Genomic DNA, 21490 nt, shown 5'->3' on the forward strand with positions numbered 1-21490 from the left:
TTCTCCAGGTGCTGTTGAAGTTGGTGTAAAAGGCCTTTTCCAGCCTAATTGTCAAAGTCTACATTGAACCGTGTGCATTCAACCACATGGGCTGTAGTTGGGCTGTAGTTGGACTGTGGTTGGGCTGTGGTTGGGCTGTAGATGGACGGTAGATGGACGGTAGATGGACGGTAGATGGACGGTAGTTGGGCTGTAGATGGACGGTAGATGGACGGTAGATGGACGATAGTTGGACGGTAGATGGACGGTAGATGGACGGTAGTTGGACGGTAGATGGACGGTAGATGGACGGTAGGTGGACGGTAGATGGACGGTAGTTGGGCTGTAGATGGACGGTAGATGGATGGTAGTTGGGCTGTAGATGGACGGTAGTTGGGCTGTAGATGGACGGTAGATGGACGGTAAATGGGCTGTAGATGGACGGTAGTTGGGCTGTAGATGGACGGTAGTTGGGCTGTAGTTGGACGGTAGATGGACGGTAGATGGACGGTAGTTGGGCTGTAGATGGACGGTAGGTGGACGGTAGATGGACGGTAGGTGGACGGTAGATGGACGGTAGTTGGGCTGTAGATGGACGGTAGTTGGGCTGTAGATGGACGGTAGATGGACGGTAGATGGACGGTAGTTGGGCTGTAGATGGACGGTAGATGGACGGTAGTTGGGCTGTAGATGGACGGTAGTTGGGCTGTAGTTGGACGATAGATGGACGGTAGTTGGGCTGTAGATGGACGGTAGTTGGGCTGTAGTTGGACGGTAGATGAACGGTAGTTGGGCTGTAGATGGACGGTAGTTGGGCTGTAGATGGACGGTAGATGGACGGTAGATGGACGGTAGTTGGGCTGTAGATGGACGGTAGATGGACGGTAATTGGGCTGTAGATGGACGGTAGGTGGACGGTAGGTGGACGGTAGATGGACGGTAGTTGGGCTGTAGATGGACGGTAGTTGGGCTGTAGATGGACGGTAGATGGACGGTAGATGGACGGTAGTTGGGCTGTAGATGGACGGTAGATGGACGGTAGTTGGGCTGTAGATGGACGGTAGTTGGGCTGTAGTTGGACGGTAGATGGACGGTAGTTGGGCTGTAGATGGACGGTAGTTGGGCTGTAGTTGGACGGTAGATGGACGGTAGTTGGGCTGTAGATGGACGGTAGTTGGGCTGTAGATGGACGGTAGATGGACGGTAGATGGACGGTAGTTGGACGGTAGTTGGGCTGTAGATGGACGGTAGATGGACGGTAGTTGGGCTATAGATGGACGGTAGTTGGGCTGTAGATGGACGGTAGTTGGGCTGTAGATGGACGGTAGTTGGACGGTAGTTGGGCTGTAGATTGACGATAAATGGACGGTAGATGCCACAGTTGGTCTTCAACAGAAGCCGTTACACCAATCGAGTGTTCAGCGTTTCAAAAGGAGTGGACCAACGGCTGACAGTGACAGTGAGCCATCACAAAGAGACACAACGGGTCTTTGGTCTGGTCCAGTTTGATAAAAGCAACAAACTCAAATGTTCACTGAAGTTTTTAAAGTGAAGAAACTTTCTTCAGTTTTAACAATAACGTAACTGTTCCGTCTGTGGACACAGAAAACTGCACTGTTGGACTTTTTTGTCCGTTAACATGCGCCGCCTAATGCCAGCATTACTCAACAAAAGTGGAAAAAGTCAAATTTGTACATCTCTAATAGCGCCGTAATGACTCTTCTATTAGTAACAAGATATTTCAGCCTTGGTGTTGCCGAGTAACCAGCAGAAGCAAAGACACGCTGTTCATCCACAGAGTCAATGAGAAACATGTTTGGTTTGTGCCTCCCCATTAATCTGCACGAGACCTCATGACTCCTCTGGCTGGCAGCGCTCCATAGGCGACAGGCTGCCTCACACAGTGTGTGTGTGTGTGTGTGTGTGTGTGTGTGTGTGTGTGTGTGTGTGTGTGTGTAGAGGATATATTATGGGCTGGGTCGTCATAAATAAGGTGCAGTTTCATTTATAGGGTCCACATCCCAAAGCTAGGCAGACCACTTTGCTCCAATAACACTCTTCTAGGTCTCTGAAGCGACTCGTGTCGGTTGACACACAGGTCTATTGTTGGAGCTGATGACAGCACAGCCCTGCTACTTATCTAATTCTTATGTATTTTATATTTATATTGTTCATTTGGTAAAATCCTTTACATGTTATATCACAGCTTCAGCTGGTCTACTGCTGCCTTCCATCTGGATTGGACTCTAGAATCTACACCTTGATGCCAGTGGGCTCTCTGGAGCTTGGTGCCGGTCAGGCAGAAGCACAATCGGATAAAATCTCTCGTGTTCCTTTGATTTATAATCTGTACCTCACTATGATATTTAAAACCAACACTGCATAGTTTTCAAGTCACATCCTGTCGTCACTGTAAACAAAAACTAATGCGCAGCCCCCCCCCCCACATTCCCACTACATGCTCCAACACACCAGTGAGACTTGGACTTGGCAGGCGGCGCTCCTAAAACCAGTCGCTGATGTCCTGATGGGAATGGCCTCCCAAGGAGCGCTCTTCTGTCTTATGATGGTGTTTCCAGTGAAATCGAATGCCTCTAAACAAACTGTTGCTGGTTCAGTTCTGGTCTCTAACGCTCCGATAATGGAATGTGTCCAGATGCTGAATGAGATAAACATACAGAACAACCACCACCAGTCACCACTGCTCTGCCCTCCATCTGCAGACCTCAATGCCATTTCCCTTTTGTCTTCCCTTCAAGTCAAACAGTGGTTTCTCTGTGGCTGTAACCGGAGCCGATCAGCTGTGTTTTCTTATGTTTGCTAAAACGCAAATAACAAACATCTCGTAGTCAAGCTGCGGCCGTCCAACGGTCCACTTCTCCAGCCAGTGACGAACATGCTTCTTTTATTACATGGATTAAGGTCTAAATTCAGTTTTATCTTTTCAGCACCGCAAACATAATCAGTGTAATAGGAAACAGAAAACCCACAACGTCCAAAGATGGAATAACAAATACCATTTCAACTCGCTTTATTGACTAATTCAGCTATTTTAATTAATTTCTCAAGTCAGTGATTCTATTTTTACGGCATTATGTTTTCACTTACTCTTTGGCATATTTAGAAAGGCTCCATTAACCTCAGAGCACAGAACACTGCAGACCTGCTGAGCACATCGATGACTTACTGTTCCTACAGTAACGCCACGCTCACTGTGAAGCTCATGGCAACAACGAAAGAGGCCAAACGGCAGCACGACATGCTAGCTAGCATTGCTCTCTAAAGTAGCTCCAACAGCGTGACATTATCGTGTGCTGTGTTCAGTTTGTGCGTCAGCAGGCTCTCTGCACTCTGACACAGTGTATTTATGTGACACCACTGCTGATTTGAGTTTGTACGTGAGGCGTCAAAAGGAAAATCTATGCCATCACATACACAGCTGAAGATAAGCAACACTTTGTCACAGTAAGAGAAACAGCAGCGGGAGTTTGTCTACAGTGAAGTGAAGTGGCAAAGACCACAGGCAGTTAGTTGTCAGCATGGGAATGTAAAGAGACAGCAGCCATCTTTGAATACTTGCATGTACATGTCACAGTCATTGTCTGAAACACAACACACAGACGCCTCACTCCTTCACACAGGGTTTACTGAACACTTCTTCAGCTGTTTGTGTACTACGACTGACCCAGGAAGCCATTCCATGCATGCATTTGCAACACTACTTGTGCTCGAGCAGGATTTGGTTTCCTTTGCAGCCTTGACAATCACACCCCGCCTCCCTTGATTACTGTGCGTCAGATCGGTCATTCATCTTTCATCAGTGCTGTGAATGTAGGCAGAATCCACAGGGTTGAACTTTTATAAAGTCCCACAACGGCCATGATCTCTACTTCTGGCTTGGTTTTCACTCCATCCATTACAATCTGATAAGAAATCAAGAATACTAAACAAAAGATGGAGATCTGAGAGCAACCCTCCCTCCCTACAGGAAATAAAACTGTCCAGAGACAATGGAGTTTATGGGGGAATGTATCAGGGAAGTTCCAGAGAAGAATCCCCCTACCCCTTTAGCTTATCTTAACATCATGTGTCCTTTGCCAAGACATGCTTTAAGAAGTCTGCTGTTCCTTAGAATAAGTGTTGTGACTTTATACAGAGTCCAGGTCTGTGTTTGAACCGCTTCACAGGCAGATCTGGTGTGCAGTGCCCGCGCTCTCAGGGGGGGTTAAACGAACATCTGTTATCATTTTTTGCTTTTAATGACATAATGTTTTAATATGGGGTTCAGGCTTCACCCATACCTCCCAACACACACTGATCCAGCAGCCTTTTAAAACGAACAATTGAGCCAGCAGGTCGACCATCAAACACCGAGGAAACTACAAACTCATTCTAACATGGACTCTGCAGTCTGACCTCAAATCACTCTGTTGTTGCAGGATTGATAAACCCAGACCCCTTCTTAAAGAACACCAGCTCAACTCTTCAAACTATAGGCAACCAGAACCAGATCCAGATCCAGGCCCCGCCCCACACTGTAAAGCATGAGTCAGAGCGTAAACAGTATCTGTGAGGACTTCCCAGCAGCGGTAGTCGTCCCGTACATGCTGGGTGGCACTGACAGTCAGGCGTCTGCTGCCTCACTGATGGTTTGCTTACCGTTGCTATCAGACAACATGTATCAGATGGATTTGATAAATTAATCCAGAGGCAATACTTCTCTTCCAAAAGTGAGGCCTCACACAGAGAGCGCTGTGCTCGGAGGCGATCAAATGCAAACATGTTGCGGTTTCAATGATGCGTTTTGAGTCAAAAATGTGTCATCTAGCTAATACGAGCTAGAGTATCAAAGACAAGTAGAACCGCAGTCTTACATAACGACAAGCCCCTCTGCACTGATCAATCACAGCTATTCAAATGTGACTGGGAGTGGATCCCACAAAAAGATTGCAATTTCAGACTGAAGCCTCGACAATTACGGAGCACAGCGCCAGAGCTGCTGGGAAACAAATTTGGTCGAGAACACAATGTGGTGGAGTTGTTAGAGACGGTGAGTGTGCTTATCTGCTGTCACTGCAGCTCTCGTTAGCATGTCGCTGCTCACCGTGAGCACGGCTCCTTACCTCAGGGGTCAGGGGTCAGGGGGCACAGCCCATCATCTGGCTCTGGTTTAAAACAATGGAGGTGGAAAAGAGGTTTTCCCTTCCCCCCCAATATAAGGAGAGCAAAAAACAAATCCCTCATTTCGACACTCTCTCATTTCAGCTTCTCAATTAGCTTTCTTGGACTATCAGCATGTTGGACGCTCTCACTTAAAGGAGGTTTCATGAACTCACTGAACTCAAATCACCGCTTAATGCCAAGAACTTACAACAAAGAAAAAGAAAAGGATTTCAATTTCATGTCCAGCTTTCATCTTTAGAAAAGATCTATTGCTGTATATAAAAGTCAACTGTGCAGGATTATGTGACACACATTATGGGACGCATGATTAATGTGCTGCTCTGAGGAACGGAGAATAACCTCGTGAGAAAGGATTCGTTTTCGTCACAATTTGAGCCCTTCACTCAGCGCGTTCATGCTTAATGGCCGCTTTCTTTCCCCATCTGAATGTGATGAACACAAAGAGAGTAAACAGAAAGTTAAAGTATTGTATGCTAACTACAGACACAGCTTCCTGTTTGCACTCCTGCTCTTAGGATCCCAATTCTAAATTGTGCCATATGTTCCAAAAATGACTTCTTTCAAAAGCACATCCAGCAAAACCTAGAGTTAAAAATAGACAGCGGGCCATTTGGAGGTTGTTCAGGTATGTTGTTGGTTAGCTTCACATGGTCGATCAATTGAAGCCTCTATAATGATCAAGTATATCTACAGATGTGGTGGAGAACAGATTCACAACAGACTTGTGTTGGGATTCTTTGGCTGAAATCCGATTAGATGTTAATCTTTAACTCACAGCCATTACTGACAAATGTATATAGTGCTTTTGAAAAAATATGTAAAAAATTAAAAAAAAACAGGGGAATTAGTCTCATGTATCAAAGTGTGAACATATGAGGGCTGAGTTTGTGTAAAGCGTTATATGCTGAACACACACAGACGTTACCAGAATGATGCCTCTCCTCAAAAGGAATAGGTCAGCATTTTTGGGAAATGTTTTTTTGCTTTCTTGCTCATGTTTGTGCATTAGAGCCTTAATAGAGACAAGAGTGTGTTAGCTTAGCTTAGCATGAAGACTGGAAGCAAGAGTAAACGGAAAGGCACGTTTATTAGTGTAGCACATTTCAACAACAGGGTCATTCAAAGTGCTTCACATAAATCCATCAAAAGCATCAAAACACAAGGCAAAAGAAAAGGAGATTTAAAAACTACATTCATTGAAACATTATTAAATGTGTTTTAATAATTGCTCTTTAATGAGCTTTTTTTAAAACACTAAACAGCTGTGATGAATAGAATACAGTAGTAAAATGCAGGAAATGGATCCTTGAATCTGGTTCAGTTAAAGGCAGCGAACAGAGACGTCTTCAGAGTTGATTTAAAGGAGCGGAGGGTCTCAGCACTGTGACATCTATAAAGACACACTTATCCATTAGAATTTGGAACTTAGAAATGGAAGGCAGTCCTTCTTCTCTGACATCATAACCAAAGTCAATAACAACACACGCGTCTTATTTACTACCGCCGACAGGCTAACTAGCCTCCGTGTCAAGAGCTGCTGAGCTCCAGTCCTCCCGTCATACAGTCAATGAGCCTCAGAGTTACTGACAACATGCAAAGATTAGACAAGCTGTCGGCCTCCTCACAACCACAGACGCAGTTTCAGCAGAGTGGCATCAATCTGTTCACTGAACGTTGAGCAATAAAGTTAATACATGTAACAAAAAGTGAAAATATTCCCTGAAGACTCATTTCTACTATAAGAGTTAAACAGAGCTGCTCTCTACTCTGTCTCATTGAAGTGAAGGACACAGACTCAACACAGGCCCAACATGAACAGTTGGTGACAGTCAAAGGTACTGGGTAGGAACAGCTGACATTTGACTCATTACACCTCGTCTCCCTTGATTGAATTGGACTTGCTTCTTCTGATATTTCATATCTGAGTCACTGCATTATTGTATCAATAATAAGTAATCGACATCTTCCGTTTTACTGACTTTACTTTCTTCTGCACCTCCTAATCTTCATTCTTAGACCCACTAATAATAAGCAATGTGTATTTCCTCTATTATGGGCGCTGTGACTGTGTGACATTCACTGCCTGTAATACTTTACAATACACAATGTTGAGCTTATCCCGGTCATTACAAGCTGAGGTCGATAGAATAACCAGATAAATACCTAAAATGCAAATGTAAATAAGTGTTCAGAGTCCAGATTCAGAGAGAACCTTTCCAGGGAAGACTCATGAACAAAAAGCTGAGAAACATATTGAAAACTTTCCATTTCCAATAATTATATCCGTTTTCCCCCAAACTGAAGACCCCTCTGAGGCTATTACACTTACCTTGAAGGTTTACTTACTGTGACCCAAAGTAAGTGCCCATAAAAATGCCACAGAAATTAATTACAAGGAAAGTTGATCTTCCCATTGTTAATTTGCCAGTTAAACGTTGGCGTTCCTGTGGGAGTCTGGAGAGCTCAGAAGAGGCTCACTGGGAGAGCTCATTATTGTGGCTAGCTCTGTGAAGATACAGTTTCAGTCCAGGAAGCTACAGGGCTACAGCCAGAACCACAGACACACAAGTTCAGCTTCATTCCACGTGGAGAAGATACAAGAGAGGCACTCTGTGCTTTGACGCGTCTGTCTTTTCTCTCGAGTGAACGCCGTTACAGACGGTCATTAAGACGCCTGCCTAGCAACCCGCTGGCATCAGGCTGCATTATGTTGGCCGCGAGCCTGAAAGGCGAAGAAAACATTGGCCCAAGTGATGATCCGGGCTTGGCTGAAGGAGCAGAGGAGATTTATTTTCAGTAACATGACATCAATAAGAGCAGTGTGCCCGCGTGGTGAATCATATCTTATCGTGGACGTCGGCCCAAAGTACTTTTTCATGTCACAGCATCAGAGCAGTGTTTTTACCACCACCGCTGATACGATCAGCATCGGACCAACACATACATTACAATACTGAGGCCTCGCAATTCTGCTCCACAGTCTGCATTTCACAGCTCATGAGCTAATCCAGCGGGGAAACACAGCGCTCTGGGAATGGCTGGCCATTACAGCCTGGGATGTAAGATTAGGAGACACGGTCCTAAATACGTCTTACTACGAGAAGACGTTCCTGACCAGCCGTTAAAGTGTCTCTCTCTCCCTCCCTAACCCTCTCGTCCCTGTTGGCTTCGGCAGCGAGTTTCCATGAGATCCTTCCTCGCTCTCCAGAGCCTCTGAGATACCACACAGTAAATGTAAAGCGATAATTCACCGGGGGAAGAAATGACTGCATGGCTAACTGGTGAAGACACGGTTGGGCTGCAGGACAATGAGAGGTGGATGACAGATTGATAACGGCAGAGACGGAGCATGCACCTCTGTTCCCTCCATTATCATTTTACTGCACATGCACATCGTGGTACGTCCGAAGCCACGCAGTGGATCTGATAGAGCACATTCAAAGAGTTTAGTGTCGAGCCGCTTTGAATTCATTGTGCATCTGAGGATGAACGGCTCAAATGAAAGTCTCTTCACTGCTCCCATGGCCCAATATTTACATTTTTATAGAGCCAACTGTGCAGGTTCAACATATTCTGTGCAGGTATTATGGTGGAAATGGCAAATAATTGTATTTAAATATCATGACATATGTTACGGCATTTAAAACAGTAAAGAAATCTCACTCCAACTTGGTTGAGAAGCCAAGACTTTGATTATAGCTCCTCCAAGAATCAGTAGGCCCAGGCTGCTGAGGTCCAGTGACATCGCTGAGGTATTCACCACATCTGTCAGTAGGTGTGATGAAAACACGGGTAGCATGACAATTCCTCCCTGGACTTCTTCACTGCTGATGTTGGTGGGTGTCTCACAGGTGCCAGCAGTCATCTGGGAGGAAAAGGACTGCTGAGGAGGAAGCCAGCATGGCCTTCTGATGTAGAGCTTCATGTTGGATGAGGAGAGGTTAGTGTTTCCTGTTCGCTCCTCTCTTATTTAGACCACGATGTAAGCTAAGGTTGAACCCATAATATCCAGATGAGCTCTGTCCTCAATTTAAGACATTCTTAGTCGACTAATACTAATACAATTGTGTCGACTAATAAATGAGTTGATTTAAAAAGGTAGTTCAACTCAGGAGAGGCTCACACATCAACGCACACTACTTAACAAATGTACAGAACGGAAATAAAGACACAATCATTGAGCCGCTTGAACAAGGCCTCCGTAAGGCGTCACAACGCTACAAAGATCAGAGTGTTCTGAAAGCCTCTCCGCCTCACTTCTCTCACATCACACTGTAATCTTTGTGCATCTGGCCGCAATACCTTCAAGAAGAAATTGCCCAAAAGAATCGTCAATTATCCCCATTTGTAAGATCAACTGTATCCAGACTACAAAGACCACAAAGACGGTTGCCATTGGGAGCAACCTCTTTAGATGTCAGGTGACACCTCGTAGAACCAGTTCATTTCAAACATACTAAACCCTTAAGTCTTTCATTACAGACGTTGTTTTAAGTCGTTCCATTATGTGTTGCAGACATGTCTGTTGGGATGTTCTGAGCCTCCAGTCTTCAGCGTGTTGATTTACTGAGGTTCTCGTCTTTCTGATGAGGCGCTATTAAGCACTGGGGACGATTGCCATAAGCAATCTGCTCCATTTCTAACCTCATACATGCACGATGAATTTCCCACCGTCTTATCTCCGACTGGAACTGAATAAACTGGAATGCGTGCCCCTCTGGACTGACAGAGTCTGTGATTGTGCCATTTGGCATCACTAACACTATAGCTTGGGAGCTATTATTGCGCAAAATGTTTTACAGTGAGGGGACTCACAATTATCTGGCCTCTTTAGCCCGTTAGGATGATGTAATTAATTGCAGTTTTATCCTCGAGTGTGCAGAGCAGCAGCAGCAGCATCTGCAGCTCATGGACACGTTTCGTCTGGATGGCTGATAAAGACAGAAGACAGTTGGAAAGAGAGTTCGGTAATGAAAAGGTAATGGCTGGTTTTCACCAATTAAATGACCTTAAGGACCACTAATTCAGGGTTGCAGTGTTCAGAAGAATGAGAAGAATGTGGAAAGATAGATCCTCTCTGACGCTTATGGCAACCGTTGTTTGCTTTTGCACCTGAGTTTCAGGAAAGAACATAAAAACCTTGGTTGGATGCCACGGTGGAGAGAAGAGCGCTGCAGGGTAGTTGCTCTCAGTCACGGCTTCATGTTTTCAGAGGAAATACCTCAATTTATACATGAACATACTTGCAGCATGAATTAGTGAGCTGTGCTGGTTTCAAATAAAGCACTTTTCTTGAACAGAATATTCTAGATTCTTGTGTTTTCAGGCAGATCAGACATTTGAAGTGAAGCCTTTATTCTGGCCTGTTCGTTCTGATATTGATACTGAGGCGTTATTGATATTGATAGTAAAAGTAGAGCATCGTCAGAGTCCCGAGCTGATAACGATGCATCACACACACAACATAAAAATGATGCTGTAACGTGAAATAAAATAGACAGGCTGAAGTGTCAGCTAGTGGGGGTCCCCATAAATACTTCTGATTCACTGCAGCATTGTTGGAGGCAGTTACTTTTACACCCGGACTTGTGTCCATATAACTGGGGAAGCAATTATTCAGCTTGAATAAAATATGATGCTGCTTGTTTTCCGTCTCTGCCTGCATTAGTCGAACCAGATCTTCCCACGAAGGCCGGTCCTCTCAAATGAAACTGTCAGACATCTTGTAAGTGATGCAGAAACGCACTAAGAGGAAGCTTCTATCAGCCGACGTCAGTCCGGTCCCTGACCAGACTTTGTGAGGCTTCGGTTTGCGTCTCCCTTCATCGCAGGTTGGCTGTCATCCTCGATCTGTACGAAGATAAATCACGCTCTGCAAACATGAATATCTGACAATGCGGGATGAAATAAAACACGCTGCGCTGCCGTCACCCAGCTGCTCACCGTCCCGAGGTTGGAATGTGCTTCCATGTGAAGCCTCAGGAGAAGACATTCATTAAGGATTAGGGCCCACACTCTGTACTGACACAAGAATGAGGGCCGCTGAAAGGACAAGCATGAAATGATCAAAATGATAACCATGCACCATTTTGCGCATGAGAGGAGATGCTGCTGGTGTAAGAAGCGGGAATCAAAACAAAGTGCAAAGATCCTCCCTTTACCGAGGCAGCGCCATGCTGGCAGAGACGGCAGCTGAGGGGATCCTGGCTCAGCCTCTTCGTGTTGTGTGTTAAGGTGTCAAAGAGGCTGAGATCAAAGACGCCGTGGACACTTCAGTGGTTCTTAAATGGAGCAGTGATCAACAAAGTCTCAGCAGACCCTTCATCCCTGGAGAGCAGCAGCAGCAGCAGCAAGACAGTAATTCAGTTCAGAGCGTTTCATGGGATCTTCCAGTAAGAGCGTCTGCTCTCTCCTCAAATAGTTCATTCCTTAGTGTCCTAAAAAGTGCTCTTAAAGCGTTTCAACTGTAGTTCCAAACCAAACAGAGGCATAGCATTACTTTGCTTGTTTATTGAAAGTTTCAATAATAGGCAATTTGGCAGCGGCACTAGGAATCCTCAGCCGAAAGACATTAAAGTGGCAGTATGTGTGGTCTGCTGCTGCCGCTGCAGTGAACTCCAAAGAGGCAGGAGGACCAGGGCCAGCGGATTCCCCGTAGCATAACACACGCCGACAGCAGGCAGACATGGCAGACTGGACTCTCCTTGTTCTCACACTCCGAGCCAAATTGGGGGAAATTCTTCCAGTGGCAAGTATCAATTGCTCACTTTAAACAAACATCTAAGGCTTCTGAAAATCAACATGGTGCGTGCATGTGTCCTATAGGACATCGGATATGGAGAGACCACACACACGGAGTCACCTTTCAGCATCACCCTTCTCCTCACAGACCTTTAAACCATAACACACATCGCACAGCAGCTGTGTGATCCTGTCCAGACTACATTTAAAGAGCGCAGTAGTTGTGGATAGAGATAAAGATATAAAGATAAAAGATAAGATAAGATAAGATAAAGATAAAGATATGGCTAAAGAGGGAGCGATATCACGAGAGGAAGACGTTTCATTGGCTCTTCATGTGTGCAACATTACATCCATTACACAGTTTAACCATCACAGTGTGAAAAGAGTTTCACTGTCGATTGTCATCGGCCTGACTTCAGTAAATATATGTGATCAGCTGTTAGAGACACACTTTCTATTTTGGGGACATCTGCGGTTTAGTGGTGGTGTTTGTCTTTAGATTACTGGACAACTGCAGACGTCATGTAGAAACATTTCTACTTTCAGTGGAACATGAAGTTAAAACATTTTGTTTAACTTTAATCAACAGCTATCATATCCAGATATCTTTATCCCCCAACATGCATACATTTCATTCTAGACTCAGCAGATCACACCGATGCTCAAGAAGAATCCATCAGATGAAGACAGTGGTTTCTTCTGTGACAGTGACGTACATAGAGCTCAGAACAAAGCGTCTTTGTGGAGCAGCAGCCAGTTGAGGCCTGAACCTGAACCTGAACCTGAACCTGGCTTACTTTATTAAATGGAGATGTATGCATCAGCTAAATGAAAAGGGTCGTACCACAAGACGTTATTTAGAGATTAGAGGTTAGTACGGTGACTTCCTGTTAATTGCTTTTGATTGGGCGGCACAGCAGACGTTTCTTAGCGTTTCTGTGCAATTTAGTAAATCACTGGTTTGACTAGCTGGTAGTTTCTGAAGACTTTAGACACTAACTCAGTCCTGTTTGTTTCCGTTTGAAACACCACATCATTGTCTGTCCACTCAGCTCAGAAGTGATTATTATCACTTGTTACAAGTCAGTCTAGAAATATTTGAAATCAGAAAAATAAAAGAGGATGTAACCAAAGTCAATACACTTCATCACAAGTCTGGATTTCAACTCACAAACTGAAACCAACAGAGGAAACCAGAACTTCTTCCACAAGCAACCACTGTGTTTAGATAGACAACCATGAGAAAAAGCTTTTTGCAATCCTCAACATTTTTAGATTTAACATAAGCCTTTAATTAGTGGCAGATAACATAACGCAGAAATGCTCACCGCAGTGGTCTTTCTCTCCCGCTGCTAAGAGATGACCAGCAATGGTGGATGACGTTAGCTGTGGAGGTTTAAGCCGGTGCACATGTCAGCAGCTCCACAGGCTCTGCAACTCACTGCTGCACACGGCTCTGTGTGAAAAGCATTGAGAAAAAGAGTCAGAAGTCCAACACTCGCTAGGAGATTGAAAACACGAGGGCGTCTTCACACAGGAAGGGAAGAGGAGGCTTTGATGTGTTAAAGTGTTGACAGTGCAAAGCCACCTTGTACAGAAGCCTCGCTGTTAACGGCTCCTAGAGCAGCTCCCAATACAGCAAGGACTTAAAGGAACTGAAGCATAATGACGGCGCTACGAGAAACAAATGCAGGCGACGTAATATCTTCATTGACGGTCCGCTGTAATGAAACGGTCAGAAGAAAAGGACAAAAGTTTGAATGTAAATAACTTCCATAATCTCCATGAATTCACACACAGTGAGAATTCTCCACCACAGGAATCAAGACGAAGCGGGTTTTCACATCTAACTAATGAGAGTCATCTGGGGAGGAGAGGGCAGCAGCGGTGCACACTGTGGATTGATGGAGAGTAGAGTGAGAGATCATGGCAGCGCCGTGTTTTTCTTGTGCCGTTGCGAAAACAGACACCAGGACTCTGTGCAAGCAGCAGCCACACCATAATGCGTGGTTTAAGGAGCAAATGAGCAATACAACCACGAGTGACTCTGAACGCTGACACCATGCATCAGCATTAAACCACAACAGGCTGCCACTGTGTGCTTCATTTATTCTGTCAATACACTCAGCAAAGACATGGTGTTTTAAAATCAACCCATTATGATGCCAGTTCACTTCAGAGAAACATTCTTTCGTGCATCTTAATCTGTTCTTCATGGAACACCAACGAGAGCTCCTCATGAAGATGAGTGGAGGCTCCATCAGATCACTTTTCACTGGAAACAGCTTGCTGAAGGGCCCAGTAGGCTTCAAGCAAACCCCTAATTTCCTTGCAAATCCCATAGAACAATATTAGCTTTAAACCAGCAAAGCATTTTACGTCATCTCAAGAGAGCGCTGGTGGCCAGAGCTGCAGAGTCACAGGAAGGATGTCACACTCGTGCCAAAAGACTGAGAGAACTGTGTGAATTTGTTCATACTGCAGGCGAGGGTGATTTAAATTGTGTTATGACAGTATTTATTACATGTGAATATCCAGCGGGATCCAACTACACCATGCTATTGTTGAGAAACAACGTTGATAGAATAATAGTTCTTGTGATTGTAAATCTTATTGCTGGAATGTCAAATAAATGACTTTAACTCTGTAGAACTTCAACCAGGGCTTGATAGAGAACCGATGGTAATACTACTAACAGCATATCGTGTATTCAAACAAGCACTTTTTAATTTTATTTATGTGGCTCAATATATTTAAAGGTTTACAGATCTGCTTCATCCATCTTTTGTTGGTACGTTTTCATTTCACATAATATTGGATGTTGAACATTGAACATCTGAGCTCACATTCAGTCTTCCTTCTCAAAGCCGTTTGCTATTTGCTGAAAGAGCAACCAAAGTTCCCCTCATGGATCATTAAAGCTTCAGTTTGAGCTTGTGATTAACTCTAGTTTACCCCCCCCCCCCCCCCCCAACCAAATGTGATGCATCGTCAGCCTGGATTTCTCTCTGAAGGATATCTGTTGCATCACTTTGCATTTTTGTGTAATGACTAATGTTTTGAAAGCAATACAACAGCTAGGACTAATTGCTGTGTGGGACTGTGATGATATGATTACTTCAGTAGCTTCCATACGCCGAGGCTGAACTGGGTTAAAGGGGAATTCAAGCGCCCTGTTTGACCCCTGACCTCTTACTCTGCATCCAGTGGTAGACTTAACAAATACACACAGACACACGAGTATTCTTACAACAGAGGAACGTATTCACATGAACAGTGCGTGTGCGTGTGCGTGTGTGCGTGTGCGTGTGCGTGTGCGTGTGCGCTGCTGAGGCAGTGGGTTCAGTAGTTGACCTAATCAGTTCCTAAACATTCACTGGGCTTTGTGGAAGACTCTGACTGATCGTAATTCACTAGCCTGGCTCACTGCAGGGCTGATGTAACTTCCCTTTTCGCTCTCAGTGATCACATTCACAGTTGACCTTTCTCTTGCCAAAGGATCCTTTCCAGAGGAATGGCGGTTTTTACCTCCCTAAAATCCAAAGAATTCACATGATATTCAGCCCGAAGGGCAAAAAGGCAAGCAGACGGACGGCTGATGCAGCAAGTAAAAGATCCGTGTGGTGATTCACACACCTGCTCTGTCAAACAGCGGGACGAACAAACAAGAGCCGGCCAGAGGATCCTGGACCCAGAATAGACCGAGGCGTCCAGACAATGACTCAACAGCAGGTCATTGATTCAATGAGGACAAAGACTGAGCACCACGACAGAAGAGCAGGTGCCTTCATACGACTTTCAGTAGATCTCCTGTTCGTCTTGATTCACATACTTGTTACCAACAGAAAGGAACTTAGCGGCTGATTCTGACCGTCCCATACTTACCTATGCATTATAGTACGCTGTGCAGTTACTGTCTAATCTTAATAAACCAGGCCAAGTTCAAACAGCTGAGGCAACCGGCAAGATGCAAACTTCAAGATAAATACATTTACATCCCTAGATGATGCAATTCTCAATGTTTCACCAGCAAAGGCCTTGTTCACATTTTGTTTTAATATTCCATTTGTTAATGCGTTTGAGATTGGTGTCGCCTCAACGTTATTGTGTTGCTTTGTACACATCCAGACACGGAGCAGCATGACGAATGGAAGTCCAACGTTCTTCTTCTTCTAGCTCCATCAACAAGAATCCACTGAACAGGAGAAACACCGGCTGAGTCCAAGTGTGACAGAGCAACACGTGCTGTCATTGAAATGTGAATGAGCCTGTAATTAATATGGCTATCGATACATCTATCAGTATCTATATTAACATCTTAACAACAGAGTTACGGCTGGATCGGTGCCGGTCAGCCAACAGCTGTGTTTGTTTGGTGAATCACAAACAGGGTGAGCTTTGGAAACGAGTCTCTCTGCCTTCACTTTCTAATATCTTCATCCAGATGATTGTCAGTTGAAGAATTCCATTTTCCTGTGATCTAAGAAGGCGTTCGGTGGATCAAAGTGGTCGTGGAGGTGATGGGGCTTGATTTTCTCTTTTTTATGGCCGGTGATTGATCTCAGAGGAATTCGTCTAAGAAGAAATCCTCTTTGAACACATAGTTGGTGGGCGTTGGTGTCCGGCAGTGCTTTGGCACAGTGTAGCATGATGTAGTCATGCAGAGTATAAAAAGAAAACGGAGAAGATTGTAGACCTGTTTTCTGTAATGCAGAGACAATGAGCTCCTGAGACAATAAACTCCTGAGACAATGGACTCCTGAGACAATGGACTCCTGAGACAATGAGCACCAGCTCAGATGTCCTTCAAACAGTTTAGTTAGAGGATGGAGGCGGGACTCCAGATTCAAGTCTTTGGTGTCATTTATTTACTGGATTCAGACCTTTAAAACAAGGTCTGAAAAAAGATTCACATCCATGTTTGTCCAAAATCTCATCCTTCATCATTTTTATCCTATTAGACGTTTGTGTGAAATTGTCGTAATTAGCGTATGAATACGTGCGTTATGACCCAAAACATGTTTTGTGAGGTCACAGCGACCTTTGACCACCAAAACCTAATCAGTTCATTCTCAAGTCCAACTGGACGTTTGTGCCAAATTTGAAGAAATCCTCTCTAGAGGTTCCTGAGATATCCCTCACACGAGAATGGACCCGACGACCCAAAAGCAGCGACGATCGCTGTGCAGAGGCAAAGAAATGTACAAAATCAAGGTTATTAGCGATAATTTAGTTGAAATTACGTATGAACTTCATAGTGCATGAAATATTTGTCTTTTGCAAAACAATGCTTGATATTCAGTAGAGTACACGGAGCATGAATGTGTGTATTATCAATAGTGTGACGTTAAAGAGAACGTTTCTATTAACAGACGGTAATTTCTGAAATTGTGTTTGGAATTAAAACCTCGTCTCATAATAAAGTCTTCTTAATAAAACGGAGTCACGTTGCTGTAGGTTGAGGGTAGCTCTGTCTTCAGACGGAGGACACGTGACCCAGTGGGTGATTAAATCCAGGCCGTCGTTTGGACGCTTCTGGGGCGGATTTTCCGAGAGCGAGGGACTTGGCGCCGGGGATCCTGTGTATTTTCCACCCTGATCTCTGCTTGGCAGAGGCCTAAATAATAAAGCTCTTTTTACTGAGCAGCCCGGGGTTCCCTGTGTACAAACACAAGCCCCGCCCCCCTCTGCTGTTTTAACACGAGCCGCCGCCGTGGGGGTTTACCTTACACCCCACCAAGCTCCCGTCCTGTTGTCTGAAAGTCCGCCCCCACTCTGCCACAGACTCACACTGGGGTCAAGCCAATTTGGTCTTGAGGTAATTTTACTGGGACCCAAGAGCACAATGCAAGGCTTGATCAGTGAACACAGGAAGCAGCTAACAACTGACAGCGATCTCAACCAAACCTTGAGAGGAAAAGTCATGGAAAAAGCCCCGAGCGAAGGAGGCGACTCGGGGAGTTTTCTCTACAGTGCCCACTATACCCATACATATGTTCCCTTGTCAGTCAATATTACACATGTTTTAGTGTTTTGACTGTTATTCTTGATTGCATCATGGGGTGCAGTAGGGTGTGAGACGAGTACGATCAGGAAATGGAGCGAGCGGTGATGAAACGTCCATTCATGCGGGCCACGCACGGACGTGTGTTTATTTAACTACTGTGCAGGTTAATCTGGGCCCTCAGAGCCCGGTGCAGTGTGTCGGTGCCAAGGCTCACAAACCCTCTGTGCTCTGATCAGCCTGCCAGCGTTGAAACCCGAGGCAGAGAAACCAAACCTCCTCCAAACGCTGCAGCCCAGGCCCCTCTGCTCTCAGAAGAAACTTCTAAAAAGGTGAATCAAGGTGCGTTTTCTCCCAAACAGCTGCATGAATACCTCGCTTGTCATTAAGCGTCCGTACGGTAGAAAAATGTTCCTACAGCGCTGTTGTTCCTTTGGATTCGGTGGCACCTTTACCTCCACATGCCCATAAACGTGAACCTTTCAATGGAGATCAGTCTCTGGACAGCTGCGTAGGCGGAGGAGCGCTCTGAAAGCCAGAACAGTAGCTCTGCAGTGGAGGGAGAATTAAGCGATTTTTCCGTTTTTAACCGGCTGAGACATTTTCCCCATGAACAATAAAATGAACGGCACGGAGGGACACTGGAAGAAAGTAGTCCCCGACTGCAGTAGCTCATCAACACGCATCACAACGCCCTGCTCTGTGTGACACAATGAAGGCAAGCGCTGGTGTGGCACCAAACCATTTTGTGCAGCAATCATGGCAAACCACAAAGATGGTTTAAAATGTTACACAACTACAGAGGAGGGATGCTGAATGAGATTTAATATACGTCAAAGTATGTCAGACGAGGGATGAATCTGCATGAAACTACATCCTAACGACCAGGAGAGATGTGGCTTCTTCGTCTCTACTGGAGGATCTACTTTTTGTCCCATGTTCTGCCCTACCTGGAGTCATCAACAAATACCTGTGGTGTGTTCAGAACAGAATACCAAACATACATTTCCTACGTTTGGTATTTCAAACATTCATTAGAGCGACTGGAGCACAAACTGACCGAACTGTCTTCACTTCCTCTGAGAGTGAGGAAGAAGAAGAAGAAGAAGAAGAAGAAGAAGACGACTCAGGCACCGAGCACAGCTCCTCTGGCACCGAGCCACTGCCGACTCTCAAGAATCCCTTCACAGTTCTGACTTGGTAGCAGCGCCTCCCTTCTCCGAGTCCATCTGTGAGAGAGTTCTATGGCTGCAAGATGAGGATGAGGGGCTCGTTCAGCAGCCATCTGTGAGTGACGGTGTTTACCGCTGACTGTGCTTCACCTTCATCTCCCGCTCTTTCAGACACGTTCTCTGCTGTTCCTTCAGCATCGTCCTTGAAAGATAAACCTCCTGTTTCTGTATTTTTTCTCATCTCTATAAAATGATAAGACTTTTTCATATTCCTTTATAACTAGCAGCGTTTTTGGCAAATCGATGGTTTAATTTGAGTTTCTAACTAGTAGTGAGAAGGTCTTCAATCTAGTCCACAGTAGTCCCTAAATCCAGCTCGACTTAACAGCATTGCACAATGCCTTTAACCAGAACCTTGGCTATTCTTGCAGCGTATTTGAGGGTGTTGGGTTTGTGGGTGCAGGCCGGATCACGGTGCGGATACTTGATAACATCTGAGAAGCGCCAGCAGGCCGATAGGATCAGCCGCCCTCAGGGTCAGTGACGTACTTCACCATGCAACAGCAACAGCACCGAGTTAACCATCGCGCCACGGAGCCTCAGCAGAGAGCACTCGGTGCTGGAGGGCGGCGGCCACGAGAGGGAGTTACACCATCACCCGTCCTGAGGCAACGCTGGGAGTCCGTCACAGCAGCGTTTCTTTAAGGCGGTGAAGGCTGCCCAGCTCTGATGACACATCCTGCTGCGTGAGCGTGAGGAGCGCCAGTTAAACAGAGTCAACCATCCTTTGAGGAACAGCTGGATGGAGGCCTGCTGCATACTGGGTCCATACTGACTCAAGGAGCTGGATCGGGTGTCAGAGACAAAGGGACCGATCTGTTCAACTCAACTCTATGTTTATATACATTAAATGTGAGAATAGTCATTCTTGATAAAGGGTTGCATTAAGAGATTAAGACTTAGATTAAGACTTTCACAGTTTCACTGCAGAAGAATCAAGCAACCAAAGGAACGGCAACAAAGCAGCAGCAGGCCCGTGGTATAAGAACCACGTCACTGTTTGCATGTGCAGTAAGTTCTTCCAGCAGAGTGCCGTGTGCACACAAGGGGCCTCATTCAAACACCCGTCTCTGCATGTGGGTGGGCAGGCTCTCAGGAGTCACACCCTGCTCGTCCTCGTCCTCCTGTGACCTTCCCGTCTACAGTTCATATATTCCACATTAATAAAAGGTCATAACAAAGGAAACTCTGCCGTGCAGCATACTGTACGACAGATGAGTGAAGAGGGGGTGATGTCAGCCGTGAGCGTCCTCGATGCAACCGAACACAGATCTGGTCTTTTTATTATATCTGGTCTTTTCTCCTCTTCAGAACTGAGGCGTTAGAATAACGACAGCAGTGTCTGAGTTGTGGATGACTGGCGGCTGGAAGAGTGCAGAGAACGGTACTTTATGCCATCCCAGCAGCTGGATTTGACATTAATAATCCATAGATCTCCACATGCAGATGAACCCGTAGTACCAATGAAAAGCATGACAGAAACAACCGATGTCTGCCAAGGATCAGTCGTTAGCTAACAGGAGAACAATGTGATCATGAGAGAACCAGTGGAATGGGGGAACTGGCCTCCAGTCAGGATGATCTCATAGCAGAGCTGCTCAGAGGCAACTGTATCTCTAGTGATGCCAACGACAAGCTGAATGCAGTGATTCATTCAGAGTAGGACTTCACGGAGTTCATTCTCCAAGCTGATTGAATAACAACAGAACCAATCATAACGTGGCACTGGGAACACAAAAGGACTGATGATTATGGGTTTTCTCTCTCGTGCCCCTCACCTGAATCCTTCTGCGCGTTCTAACCTTTACAGGAGTTTGTATGTAACAATGCTGCCCCCATGTGGCCAAGAGAGGCACCTCTACACAATTATTCAGATCCTGTATTTAAATAGAAATACTAATATGTTAATGCAGAAACACTCCATTAAGAGTAAAAGTCCTGCATTCAAAAGCAGTATACGTTTGTAGCTGATCAACGTTTCCACTACTGTATACAGCAGGGATGAGGCTCATGATGAACTGAAGTTACCCGGGTAACAATGTATTTAAGCTGTACAAAAGTAAAAATGTAGGCAACTTAAAATATACTCTTAAGAACGTGGTGACAATGATTATGATATATGATAGACATGTTAAAGTCAATAACACACATAAAGGCATTAACATGCCAACGTACACACGTCCCACCACAGAGACACCGTTCATGTCCAAACCGACAACATTCAGTTTATATAGACAATTAAAGTCCACAGCGCTGCAGACACGAACACAACAGAGAGCTGCAATTAATTATTCACTATAGTGTGACATTGTAGACTACTCACCCATCAGAACGCGTCTTGTGAGCT

The 21490-nt window shown here is 45.2% G+C and overlaps 1 protein-coding gene and 1 pseudogene across 1 annotated transcript; both read right to left on the bottom strand.

The window, feature by feature from the left end:
- The window catches only part of LOC137882265 (steroid hormone receptor ERR2-like), a 95812-nt pseudogene that overhangs the window by 74136 nt on the left and 186 nt on the right, over positions 1–21490 (bottom strand).
- On the bottom strand, positions 79–19281 carry LOC137882266 (uncharacterized). Its single transcript, XM_068724464.1, has 2 exons — positions 19234–19281; positions 79–1365 (listed from the first exon to the last, which is right to left on the bottom strand). The coding sequence occupies exons 1-2, from the start codon at positions 19279–19281 to the stop codon at positions 79–81; spliced, it is 1335 nt and encodes a 444-aa protein (XP_068580565.1).

Source organism: Cebidichthys violaceus, unplaced genomic scaffold (genome assembly GCF_023349555.1).
Source record: "Cebidichthys violaceus isolate CVI_PGR_0920_01 unplaced genomic scaffold, fCebVio1.0.p SCAF_31, whole genome shotgun sequence".
Classification (NCBI taxonomy): Eukaryota; Metazoa; Chordata; class Actinopteri; order Perciformes; family Stichaeidae; genus Cebidichthys; species Cebidichthys violaceus.

What these genes read in the sequence shown, in the direction of transcription:
- LOC137882266 (XM_068724464.1), bottom strand. Translation starts at nt 19,281, where the DNA reads ATGCTGAAGGAACAGCAGAGAACGTGTCTGAAAGAGCGGGAGATGAAG. An exon ending in TGAAAGAGCGGGAGATGAAG is followed by an intron (nt 1,366 to 19,233) that starts GTGAAGCACAGT and finishes CTTCTGTTGAAG; the next exon opens with ACCAACTGTGGCATCTACCG.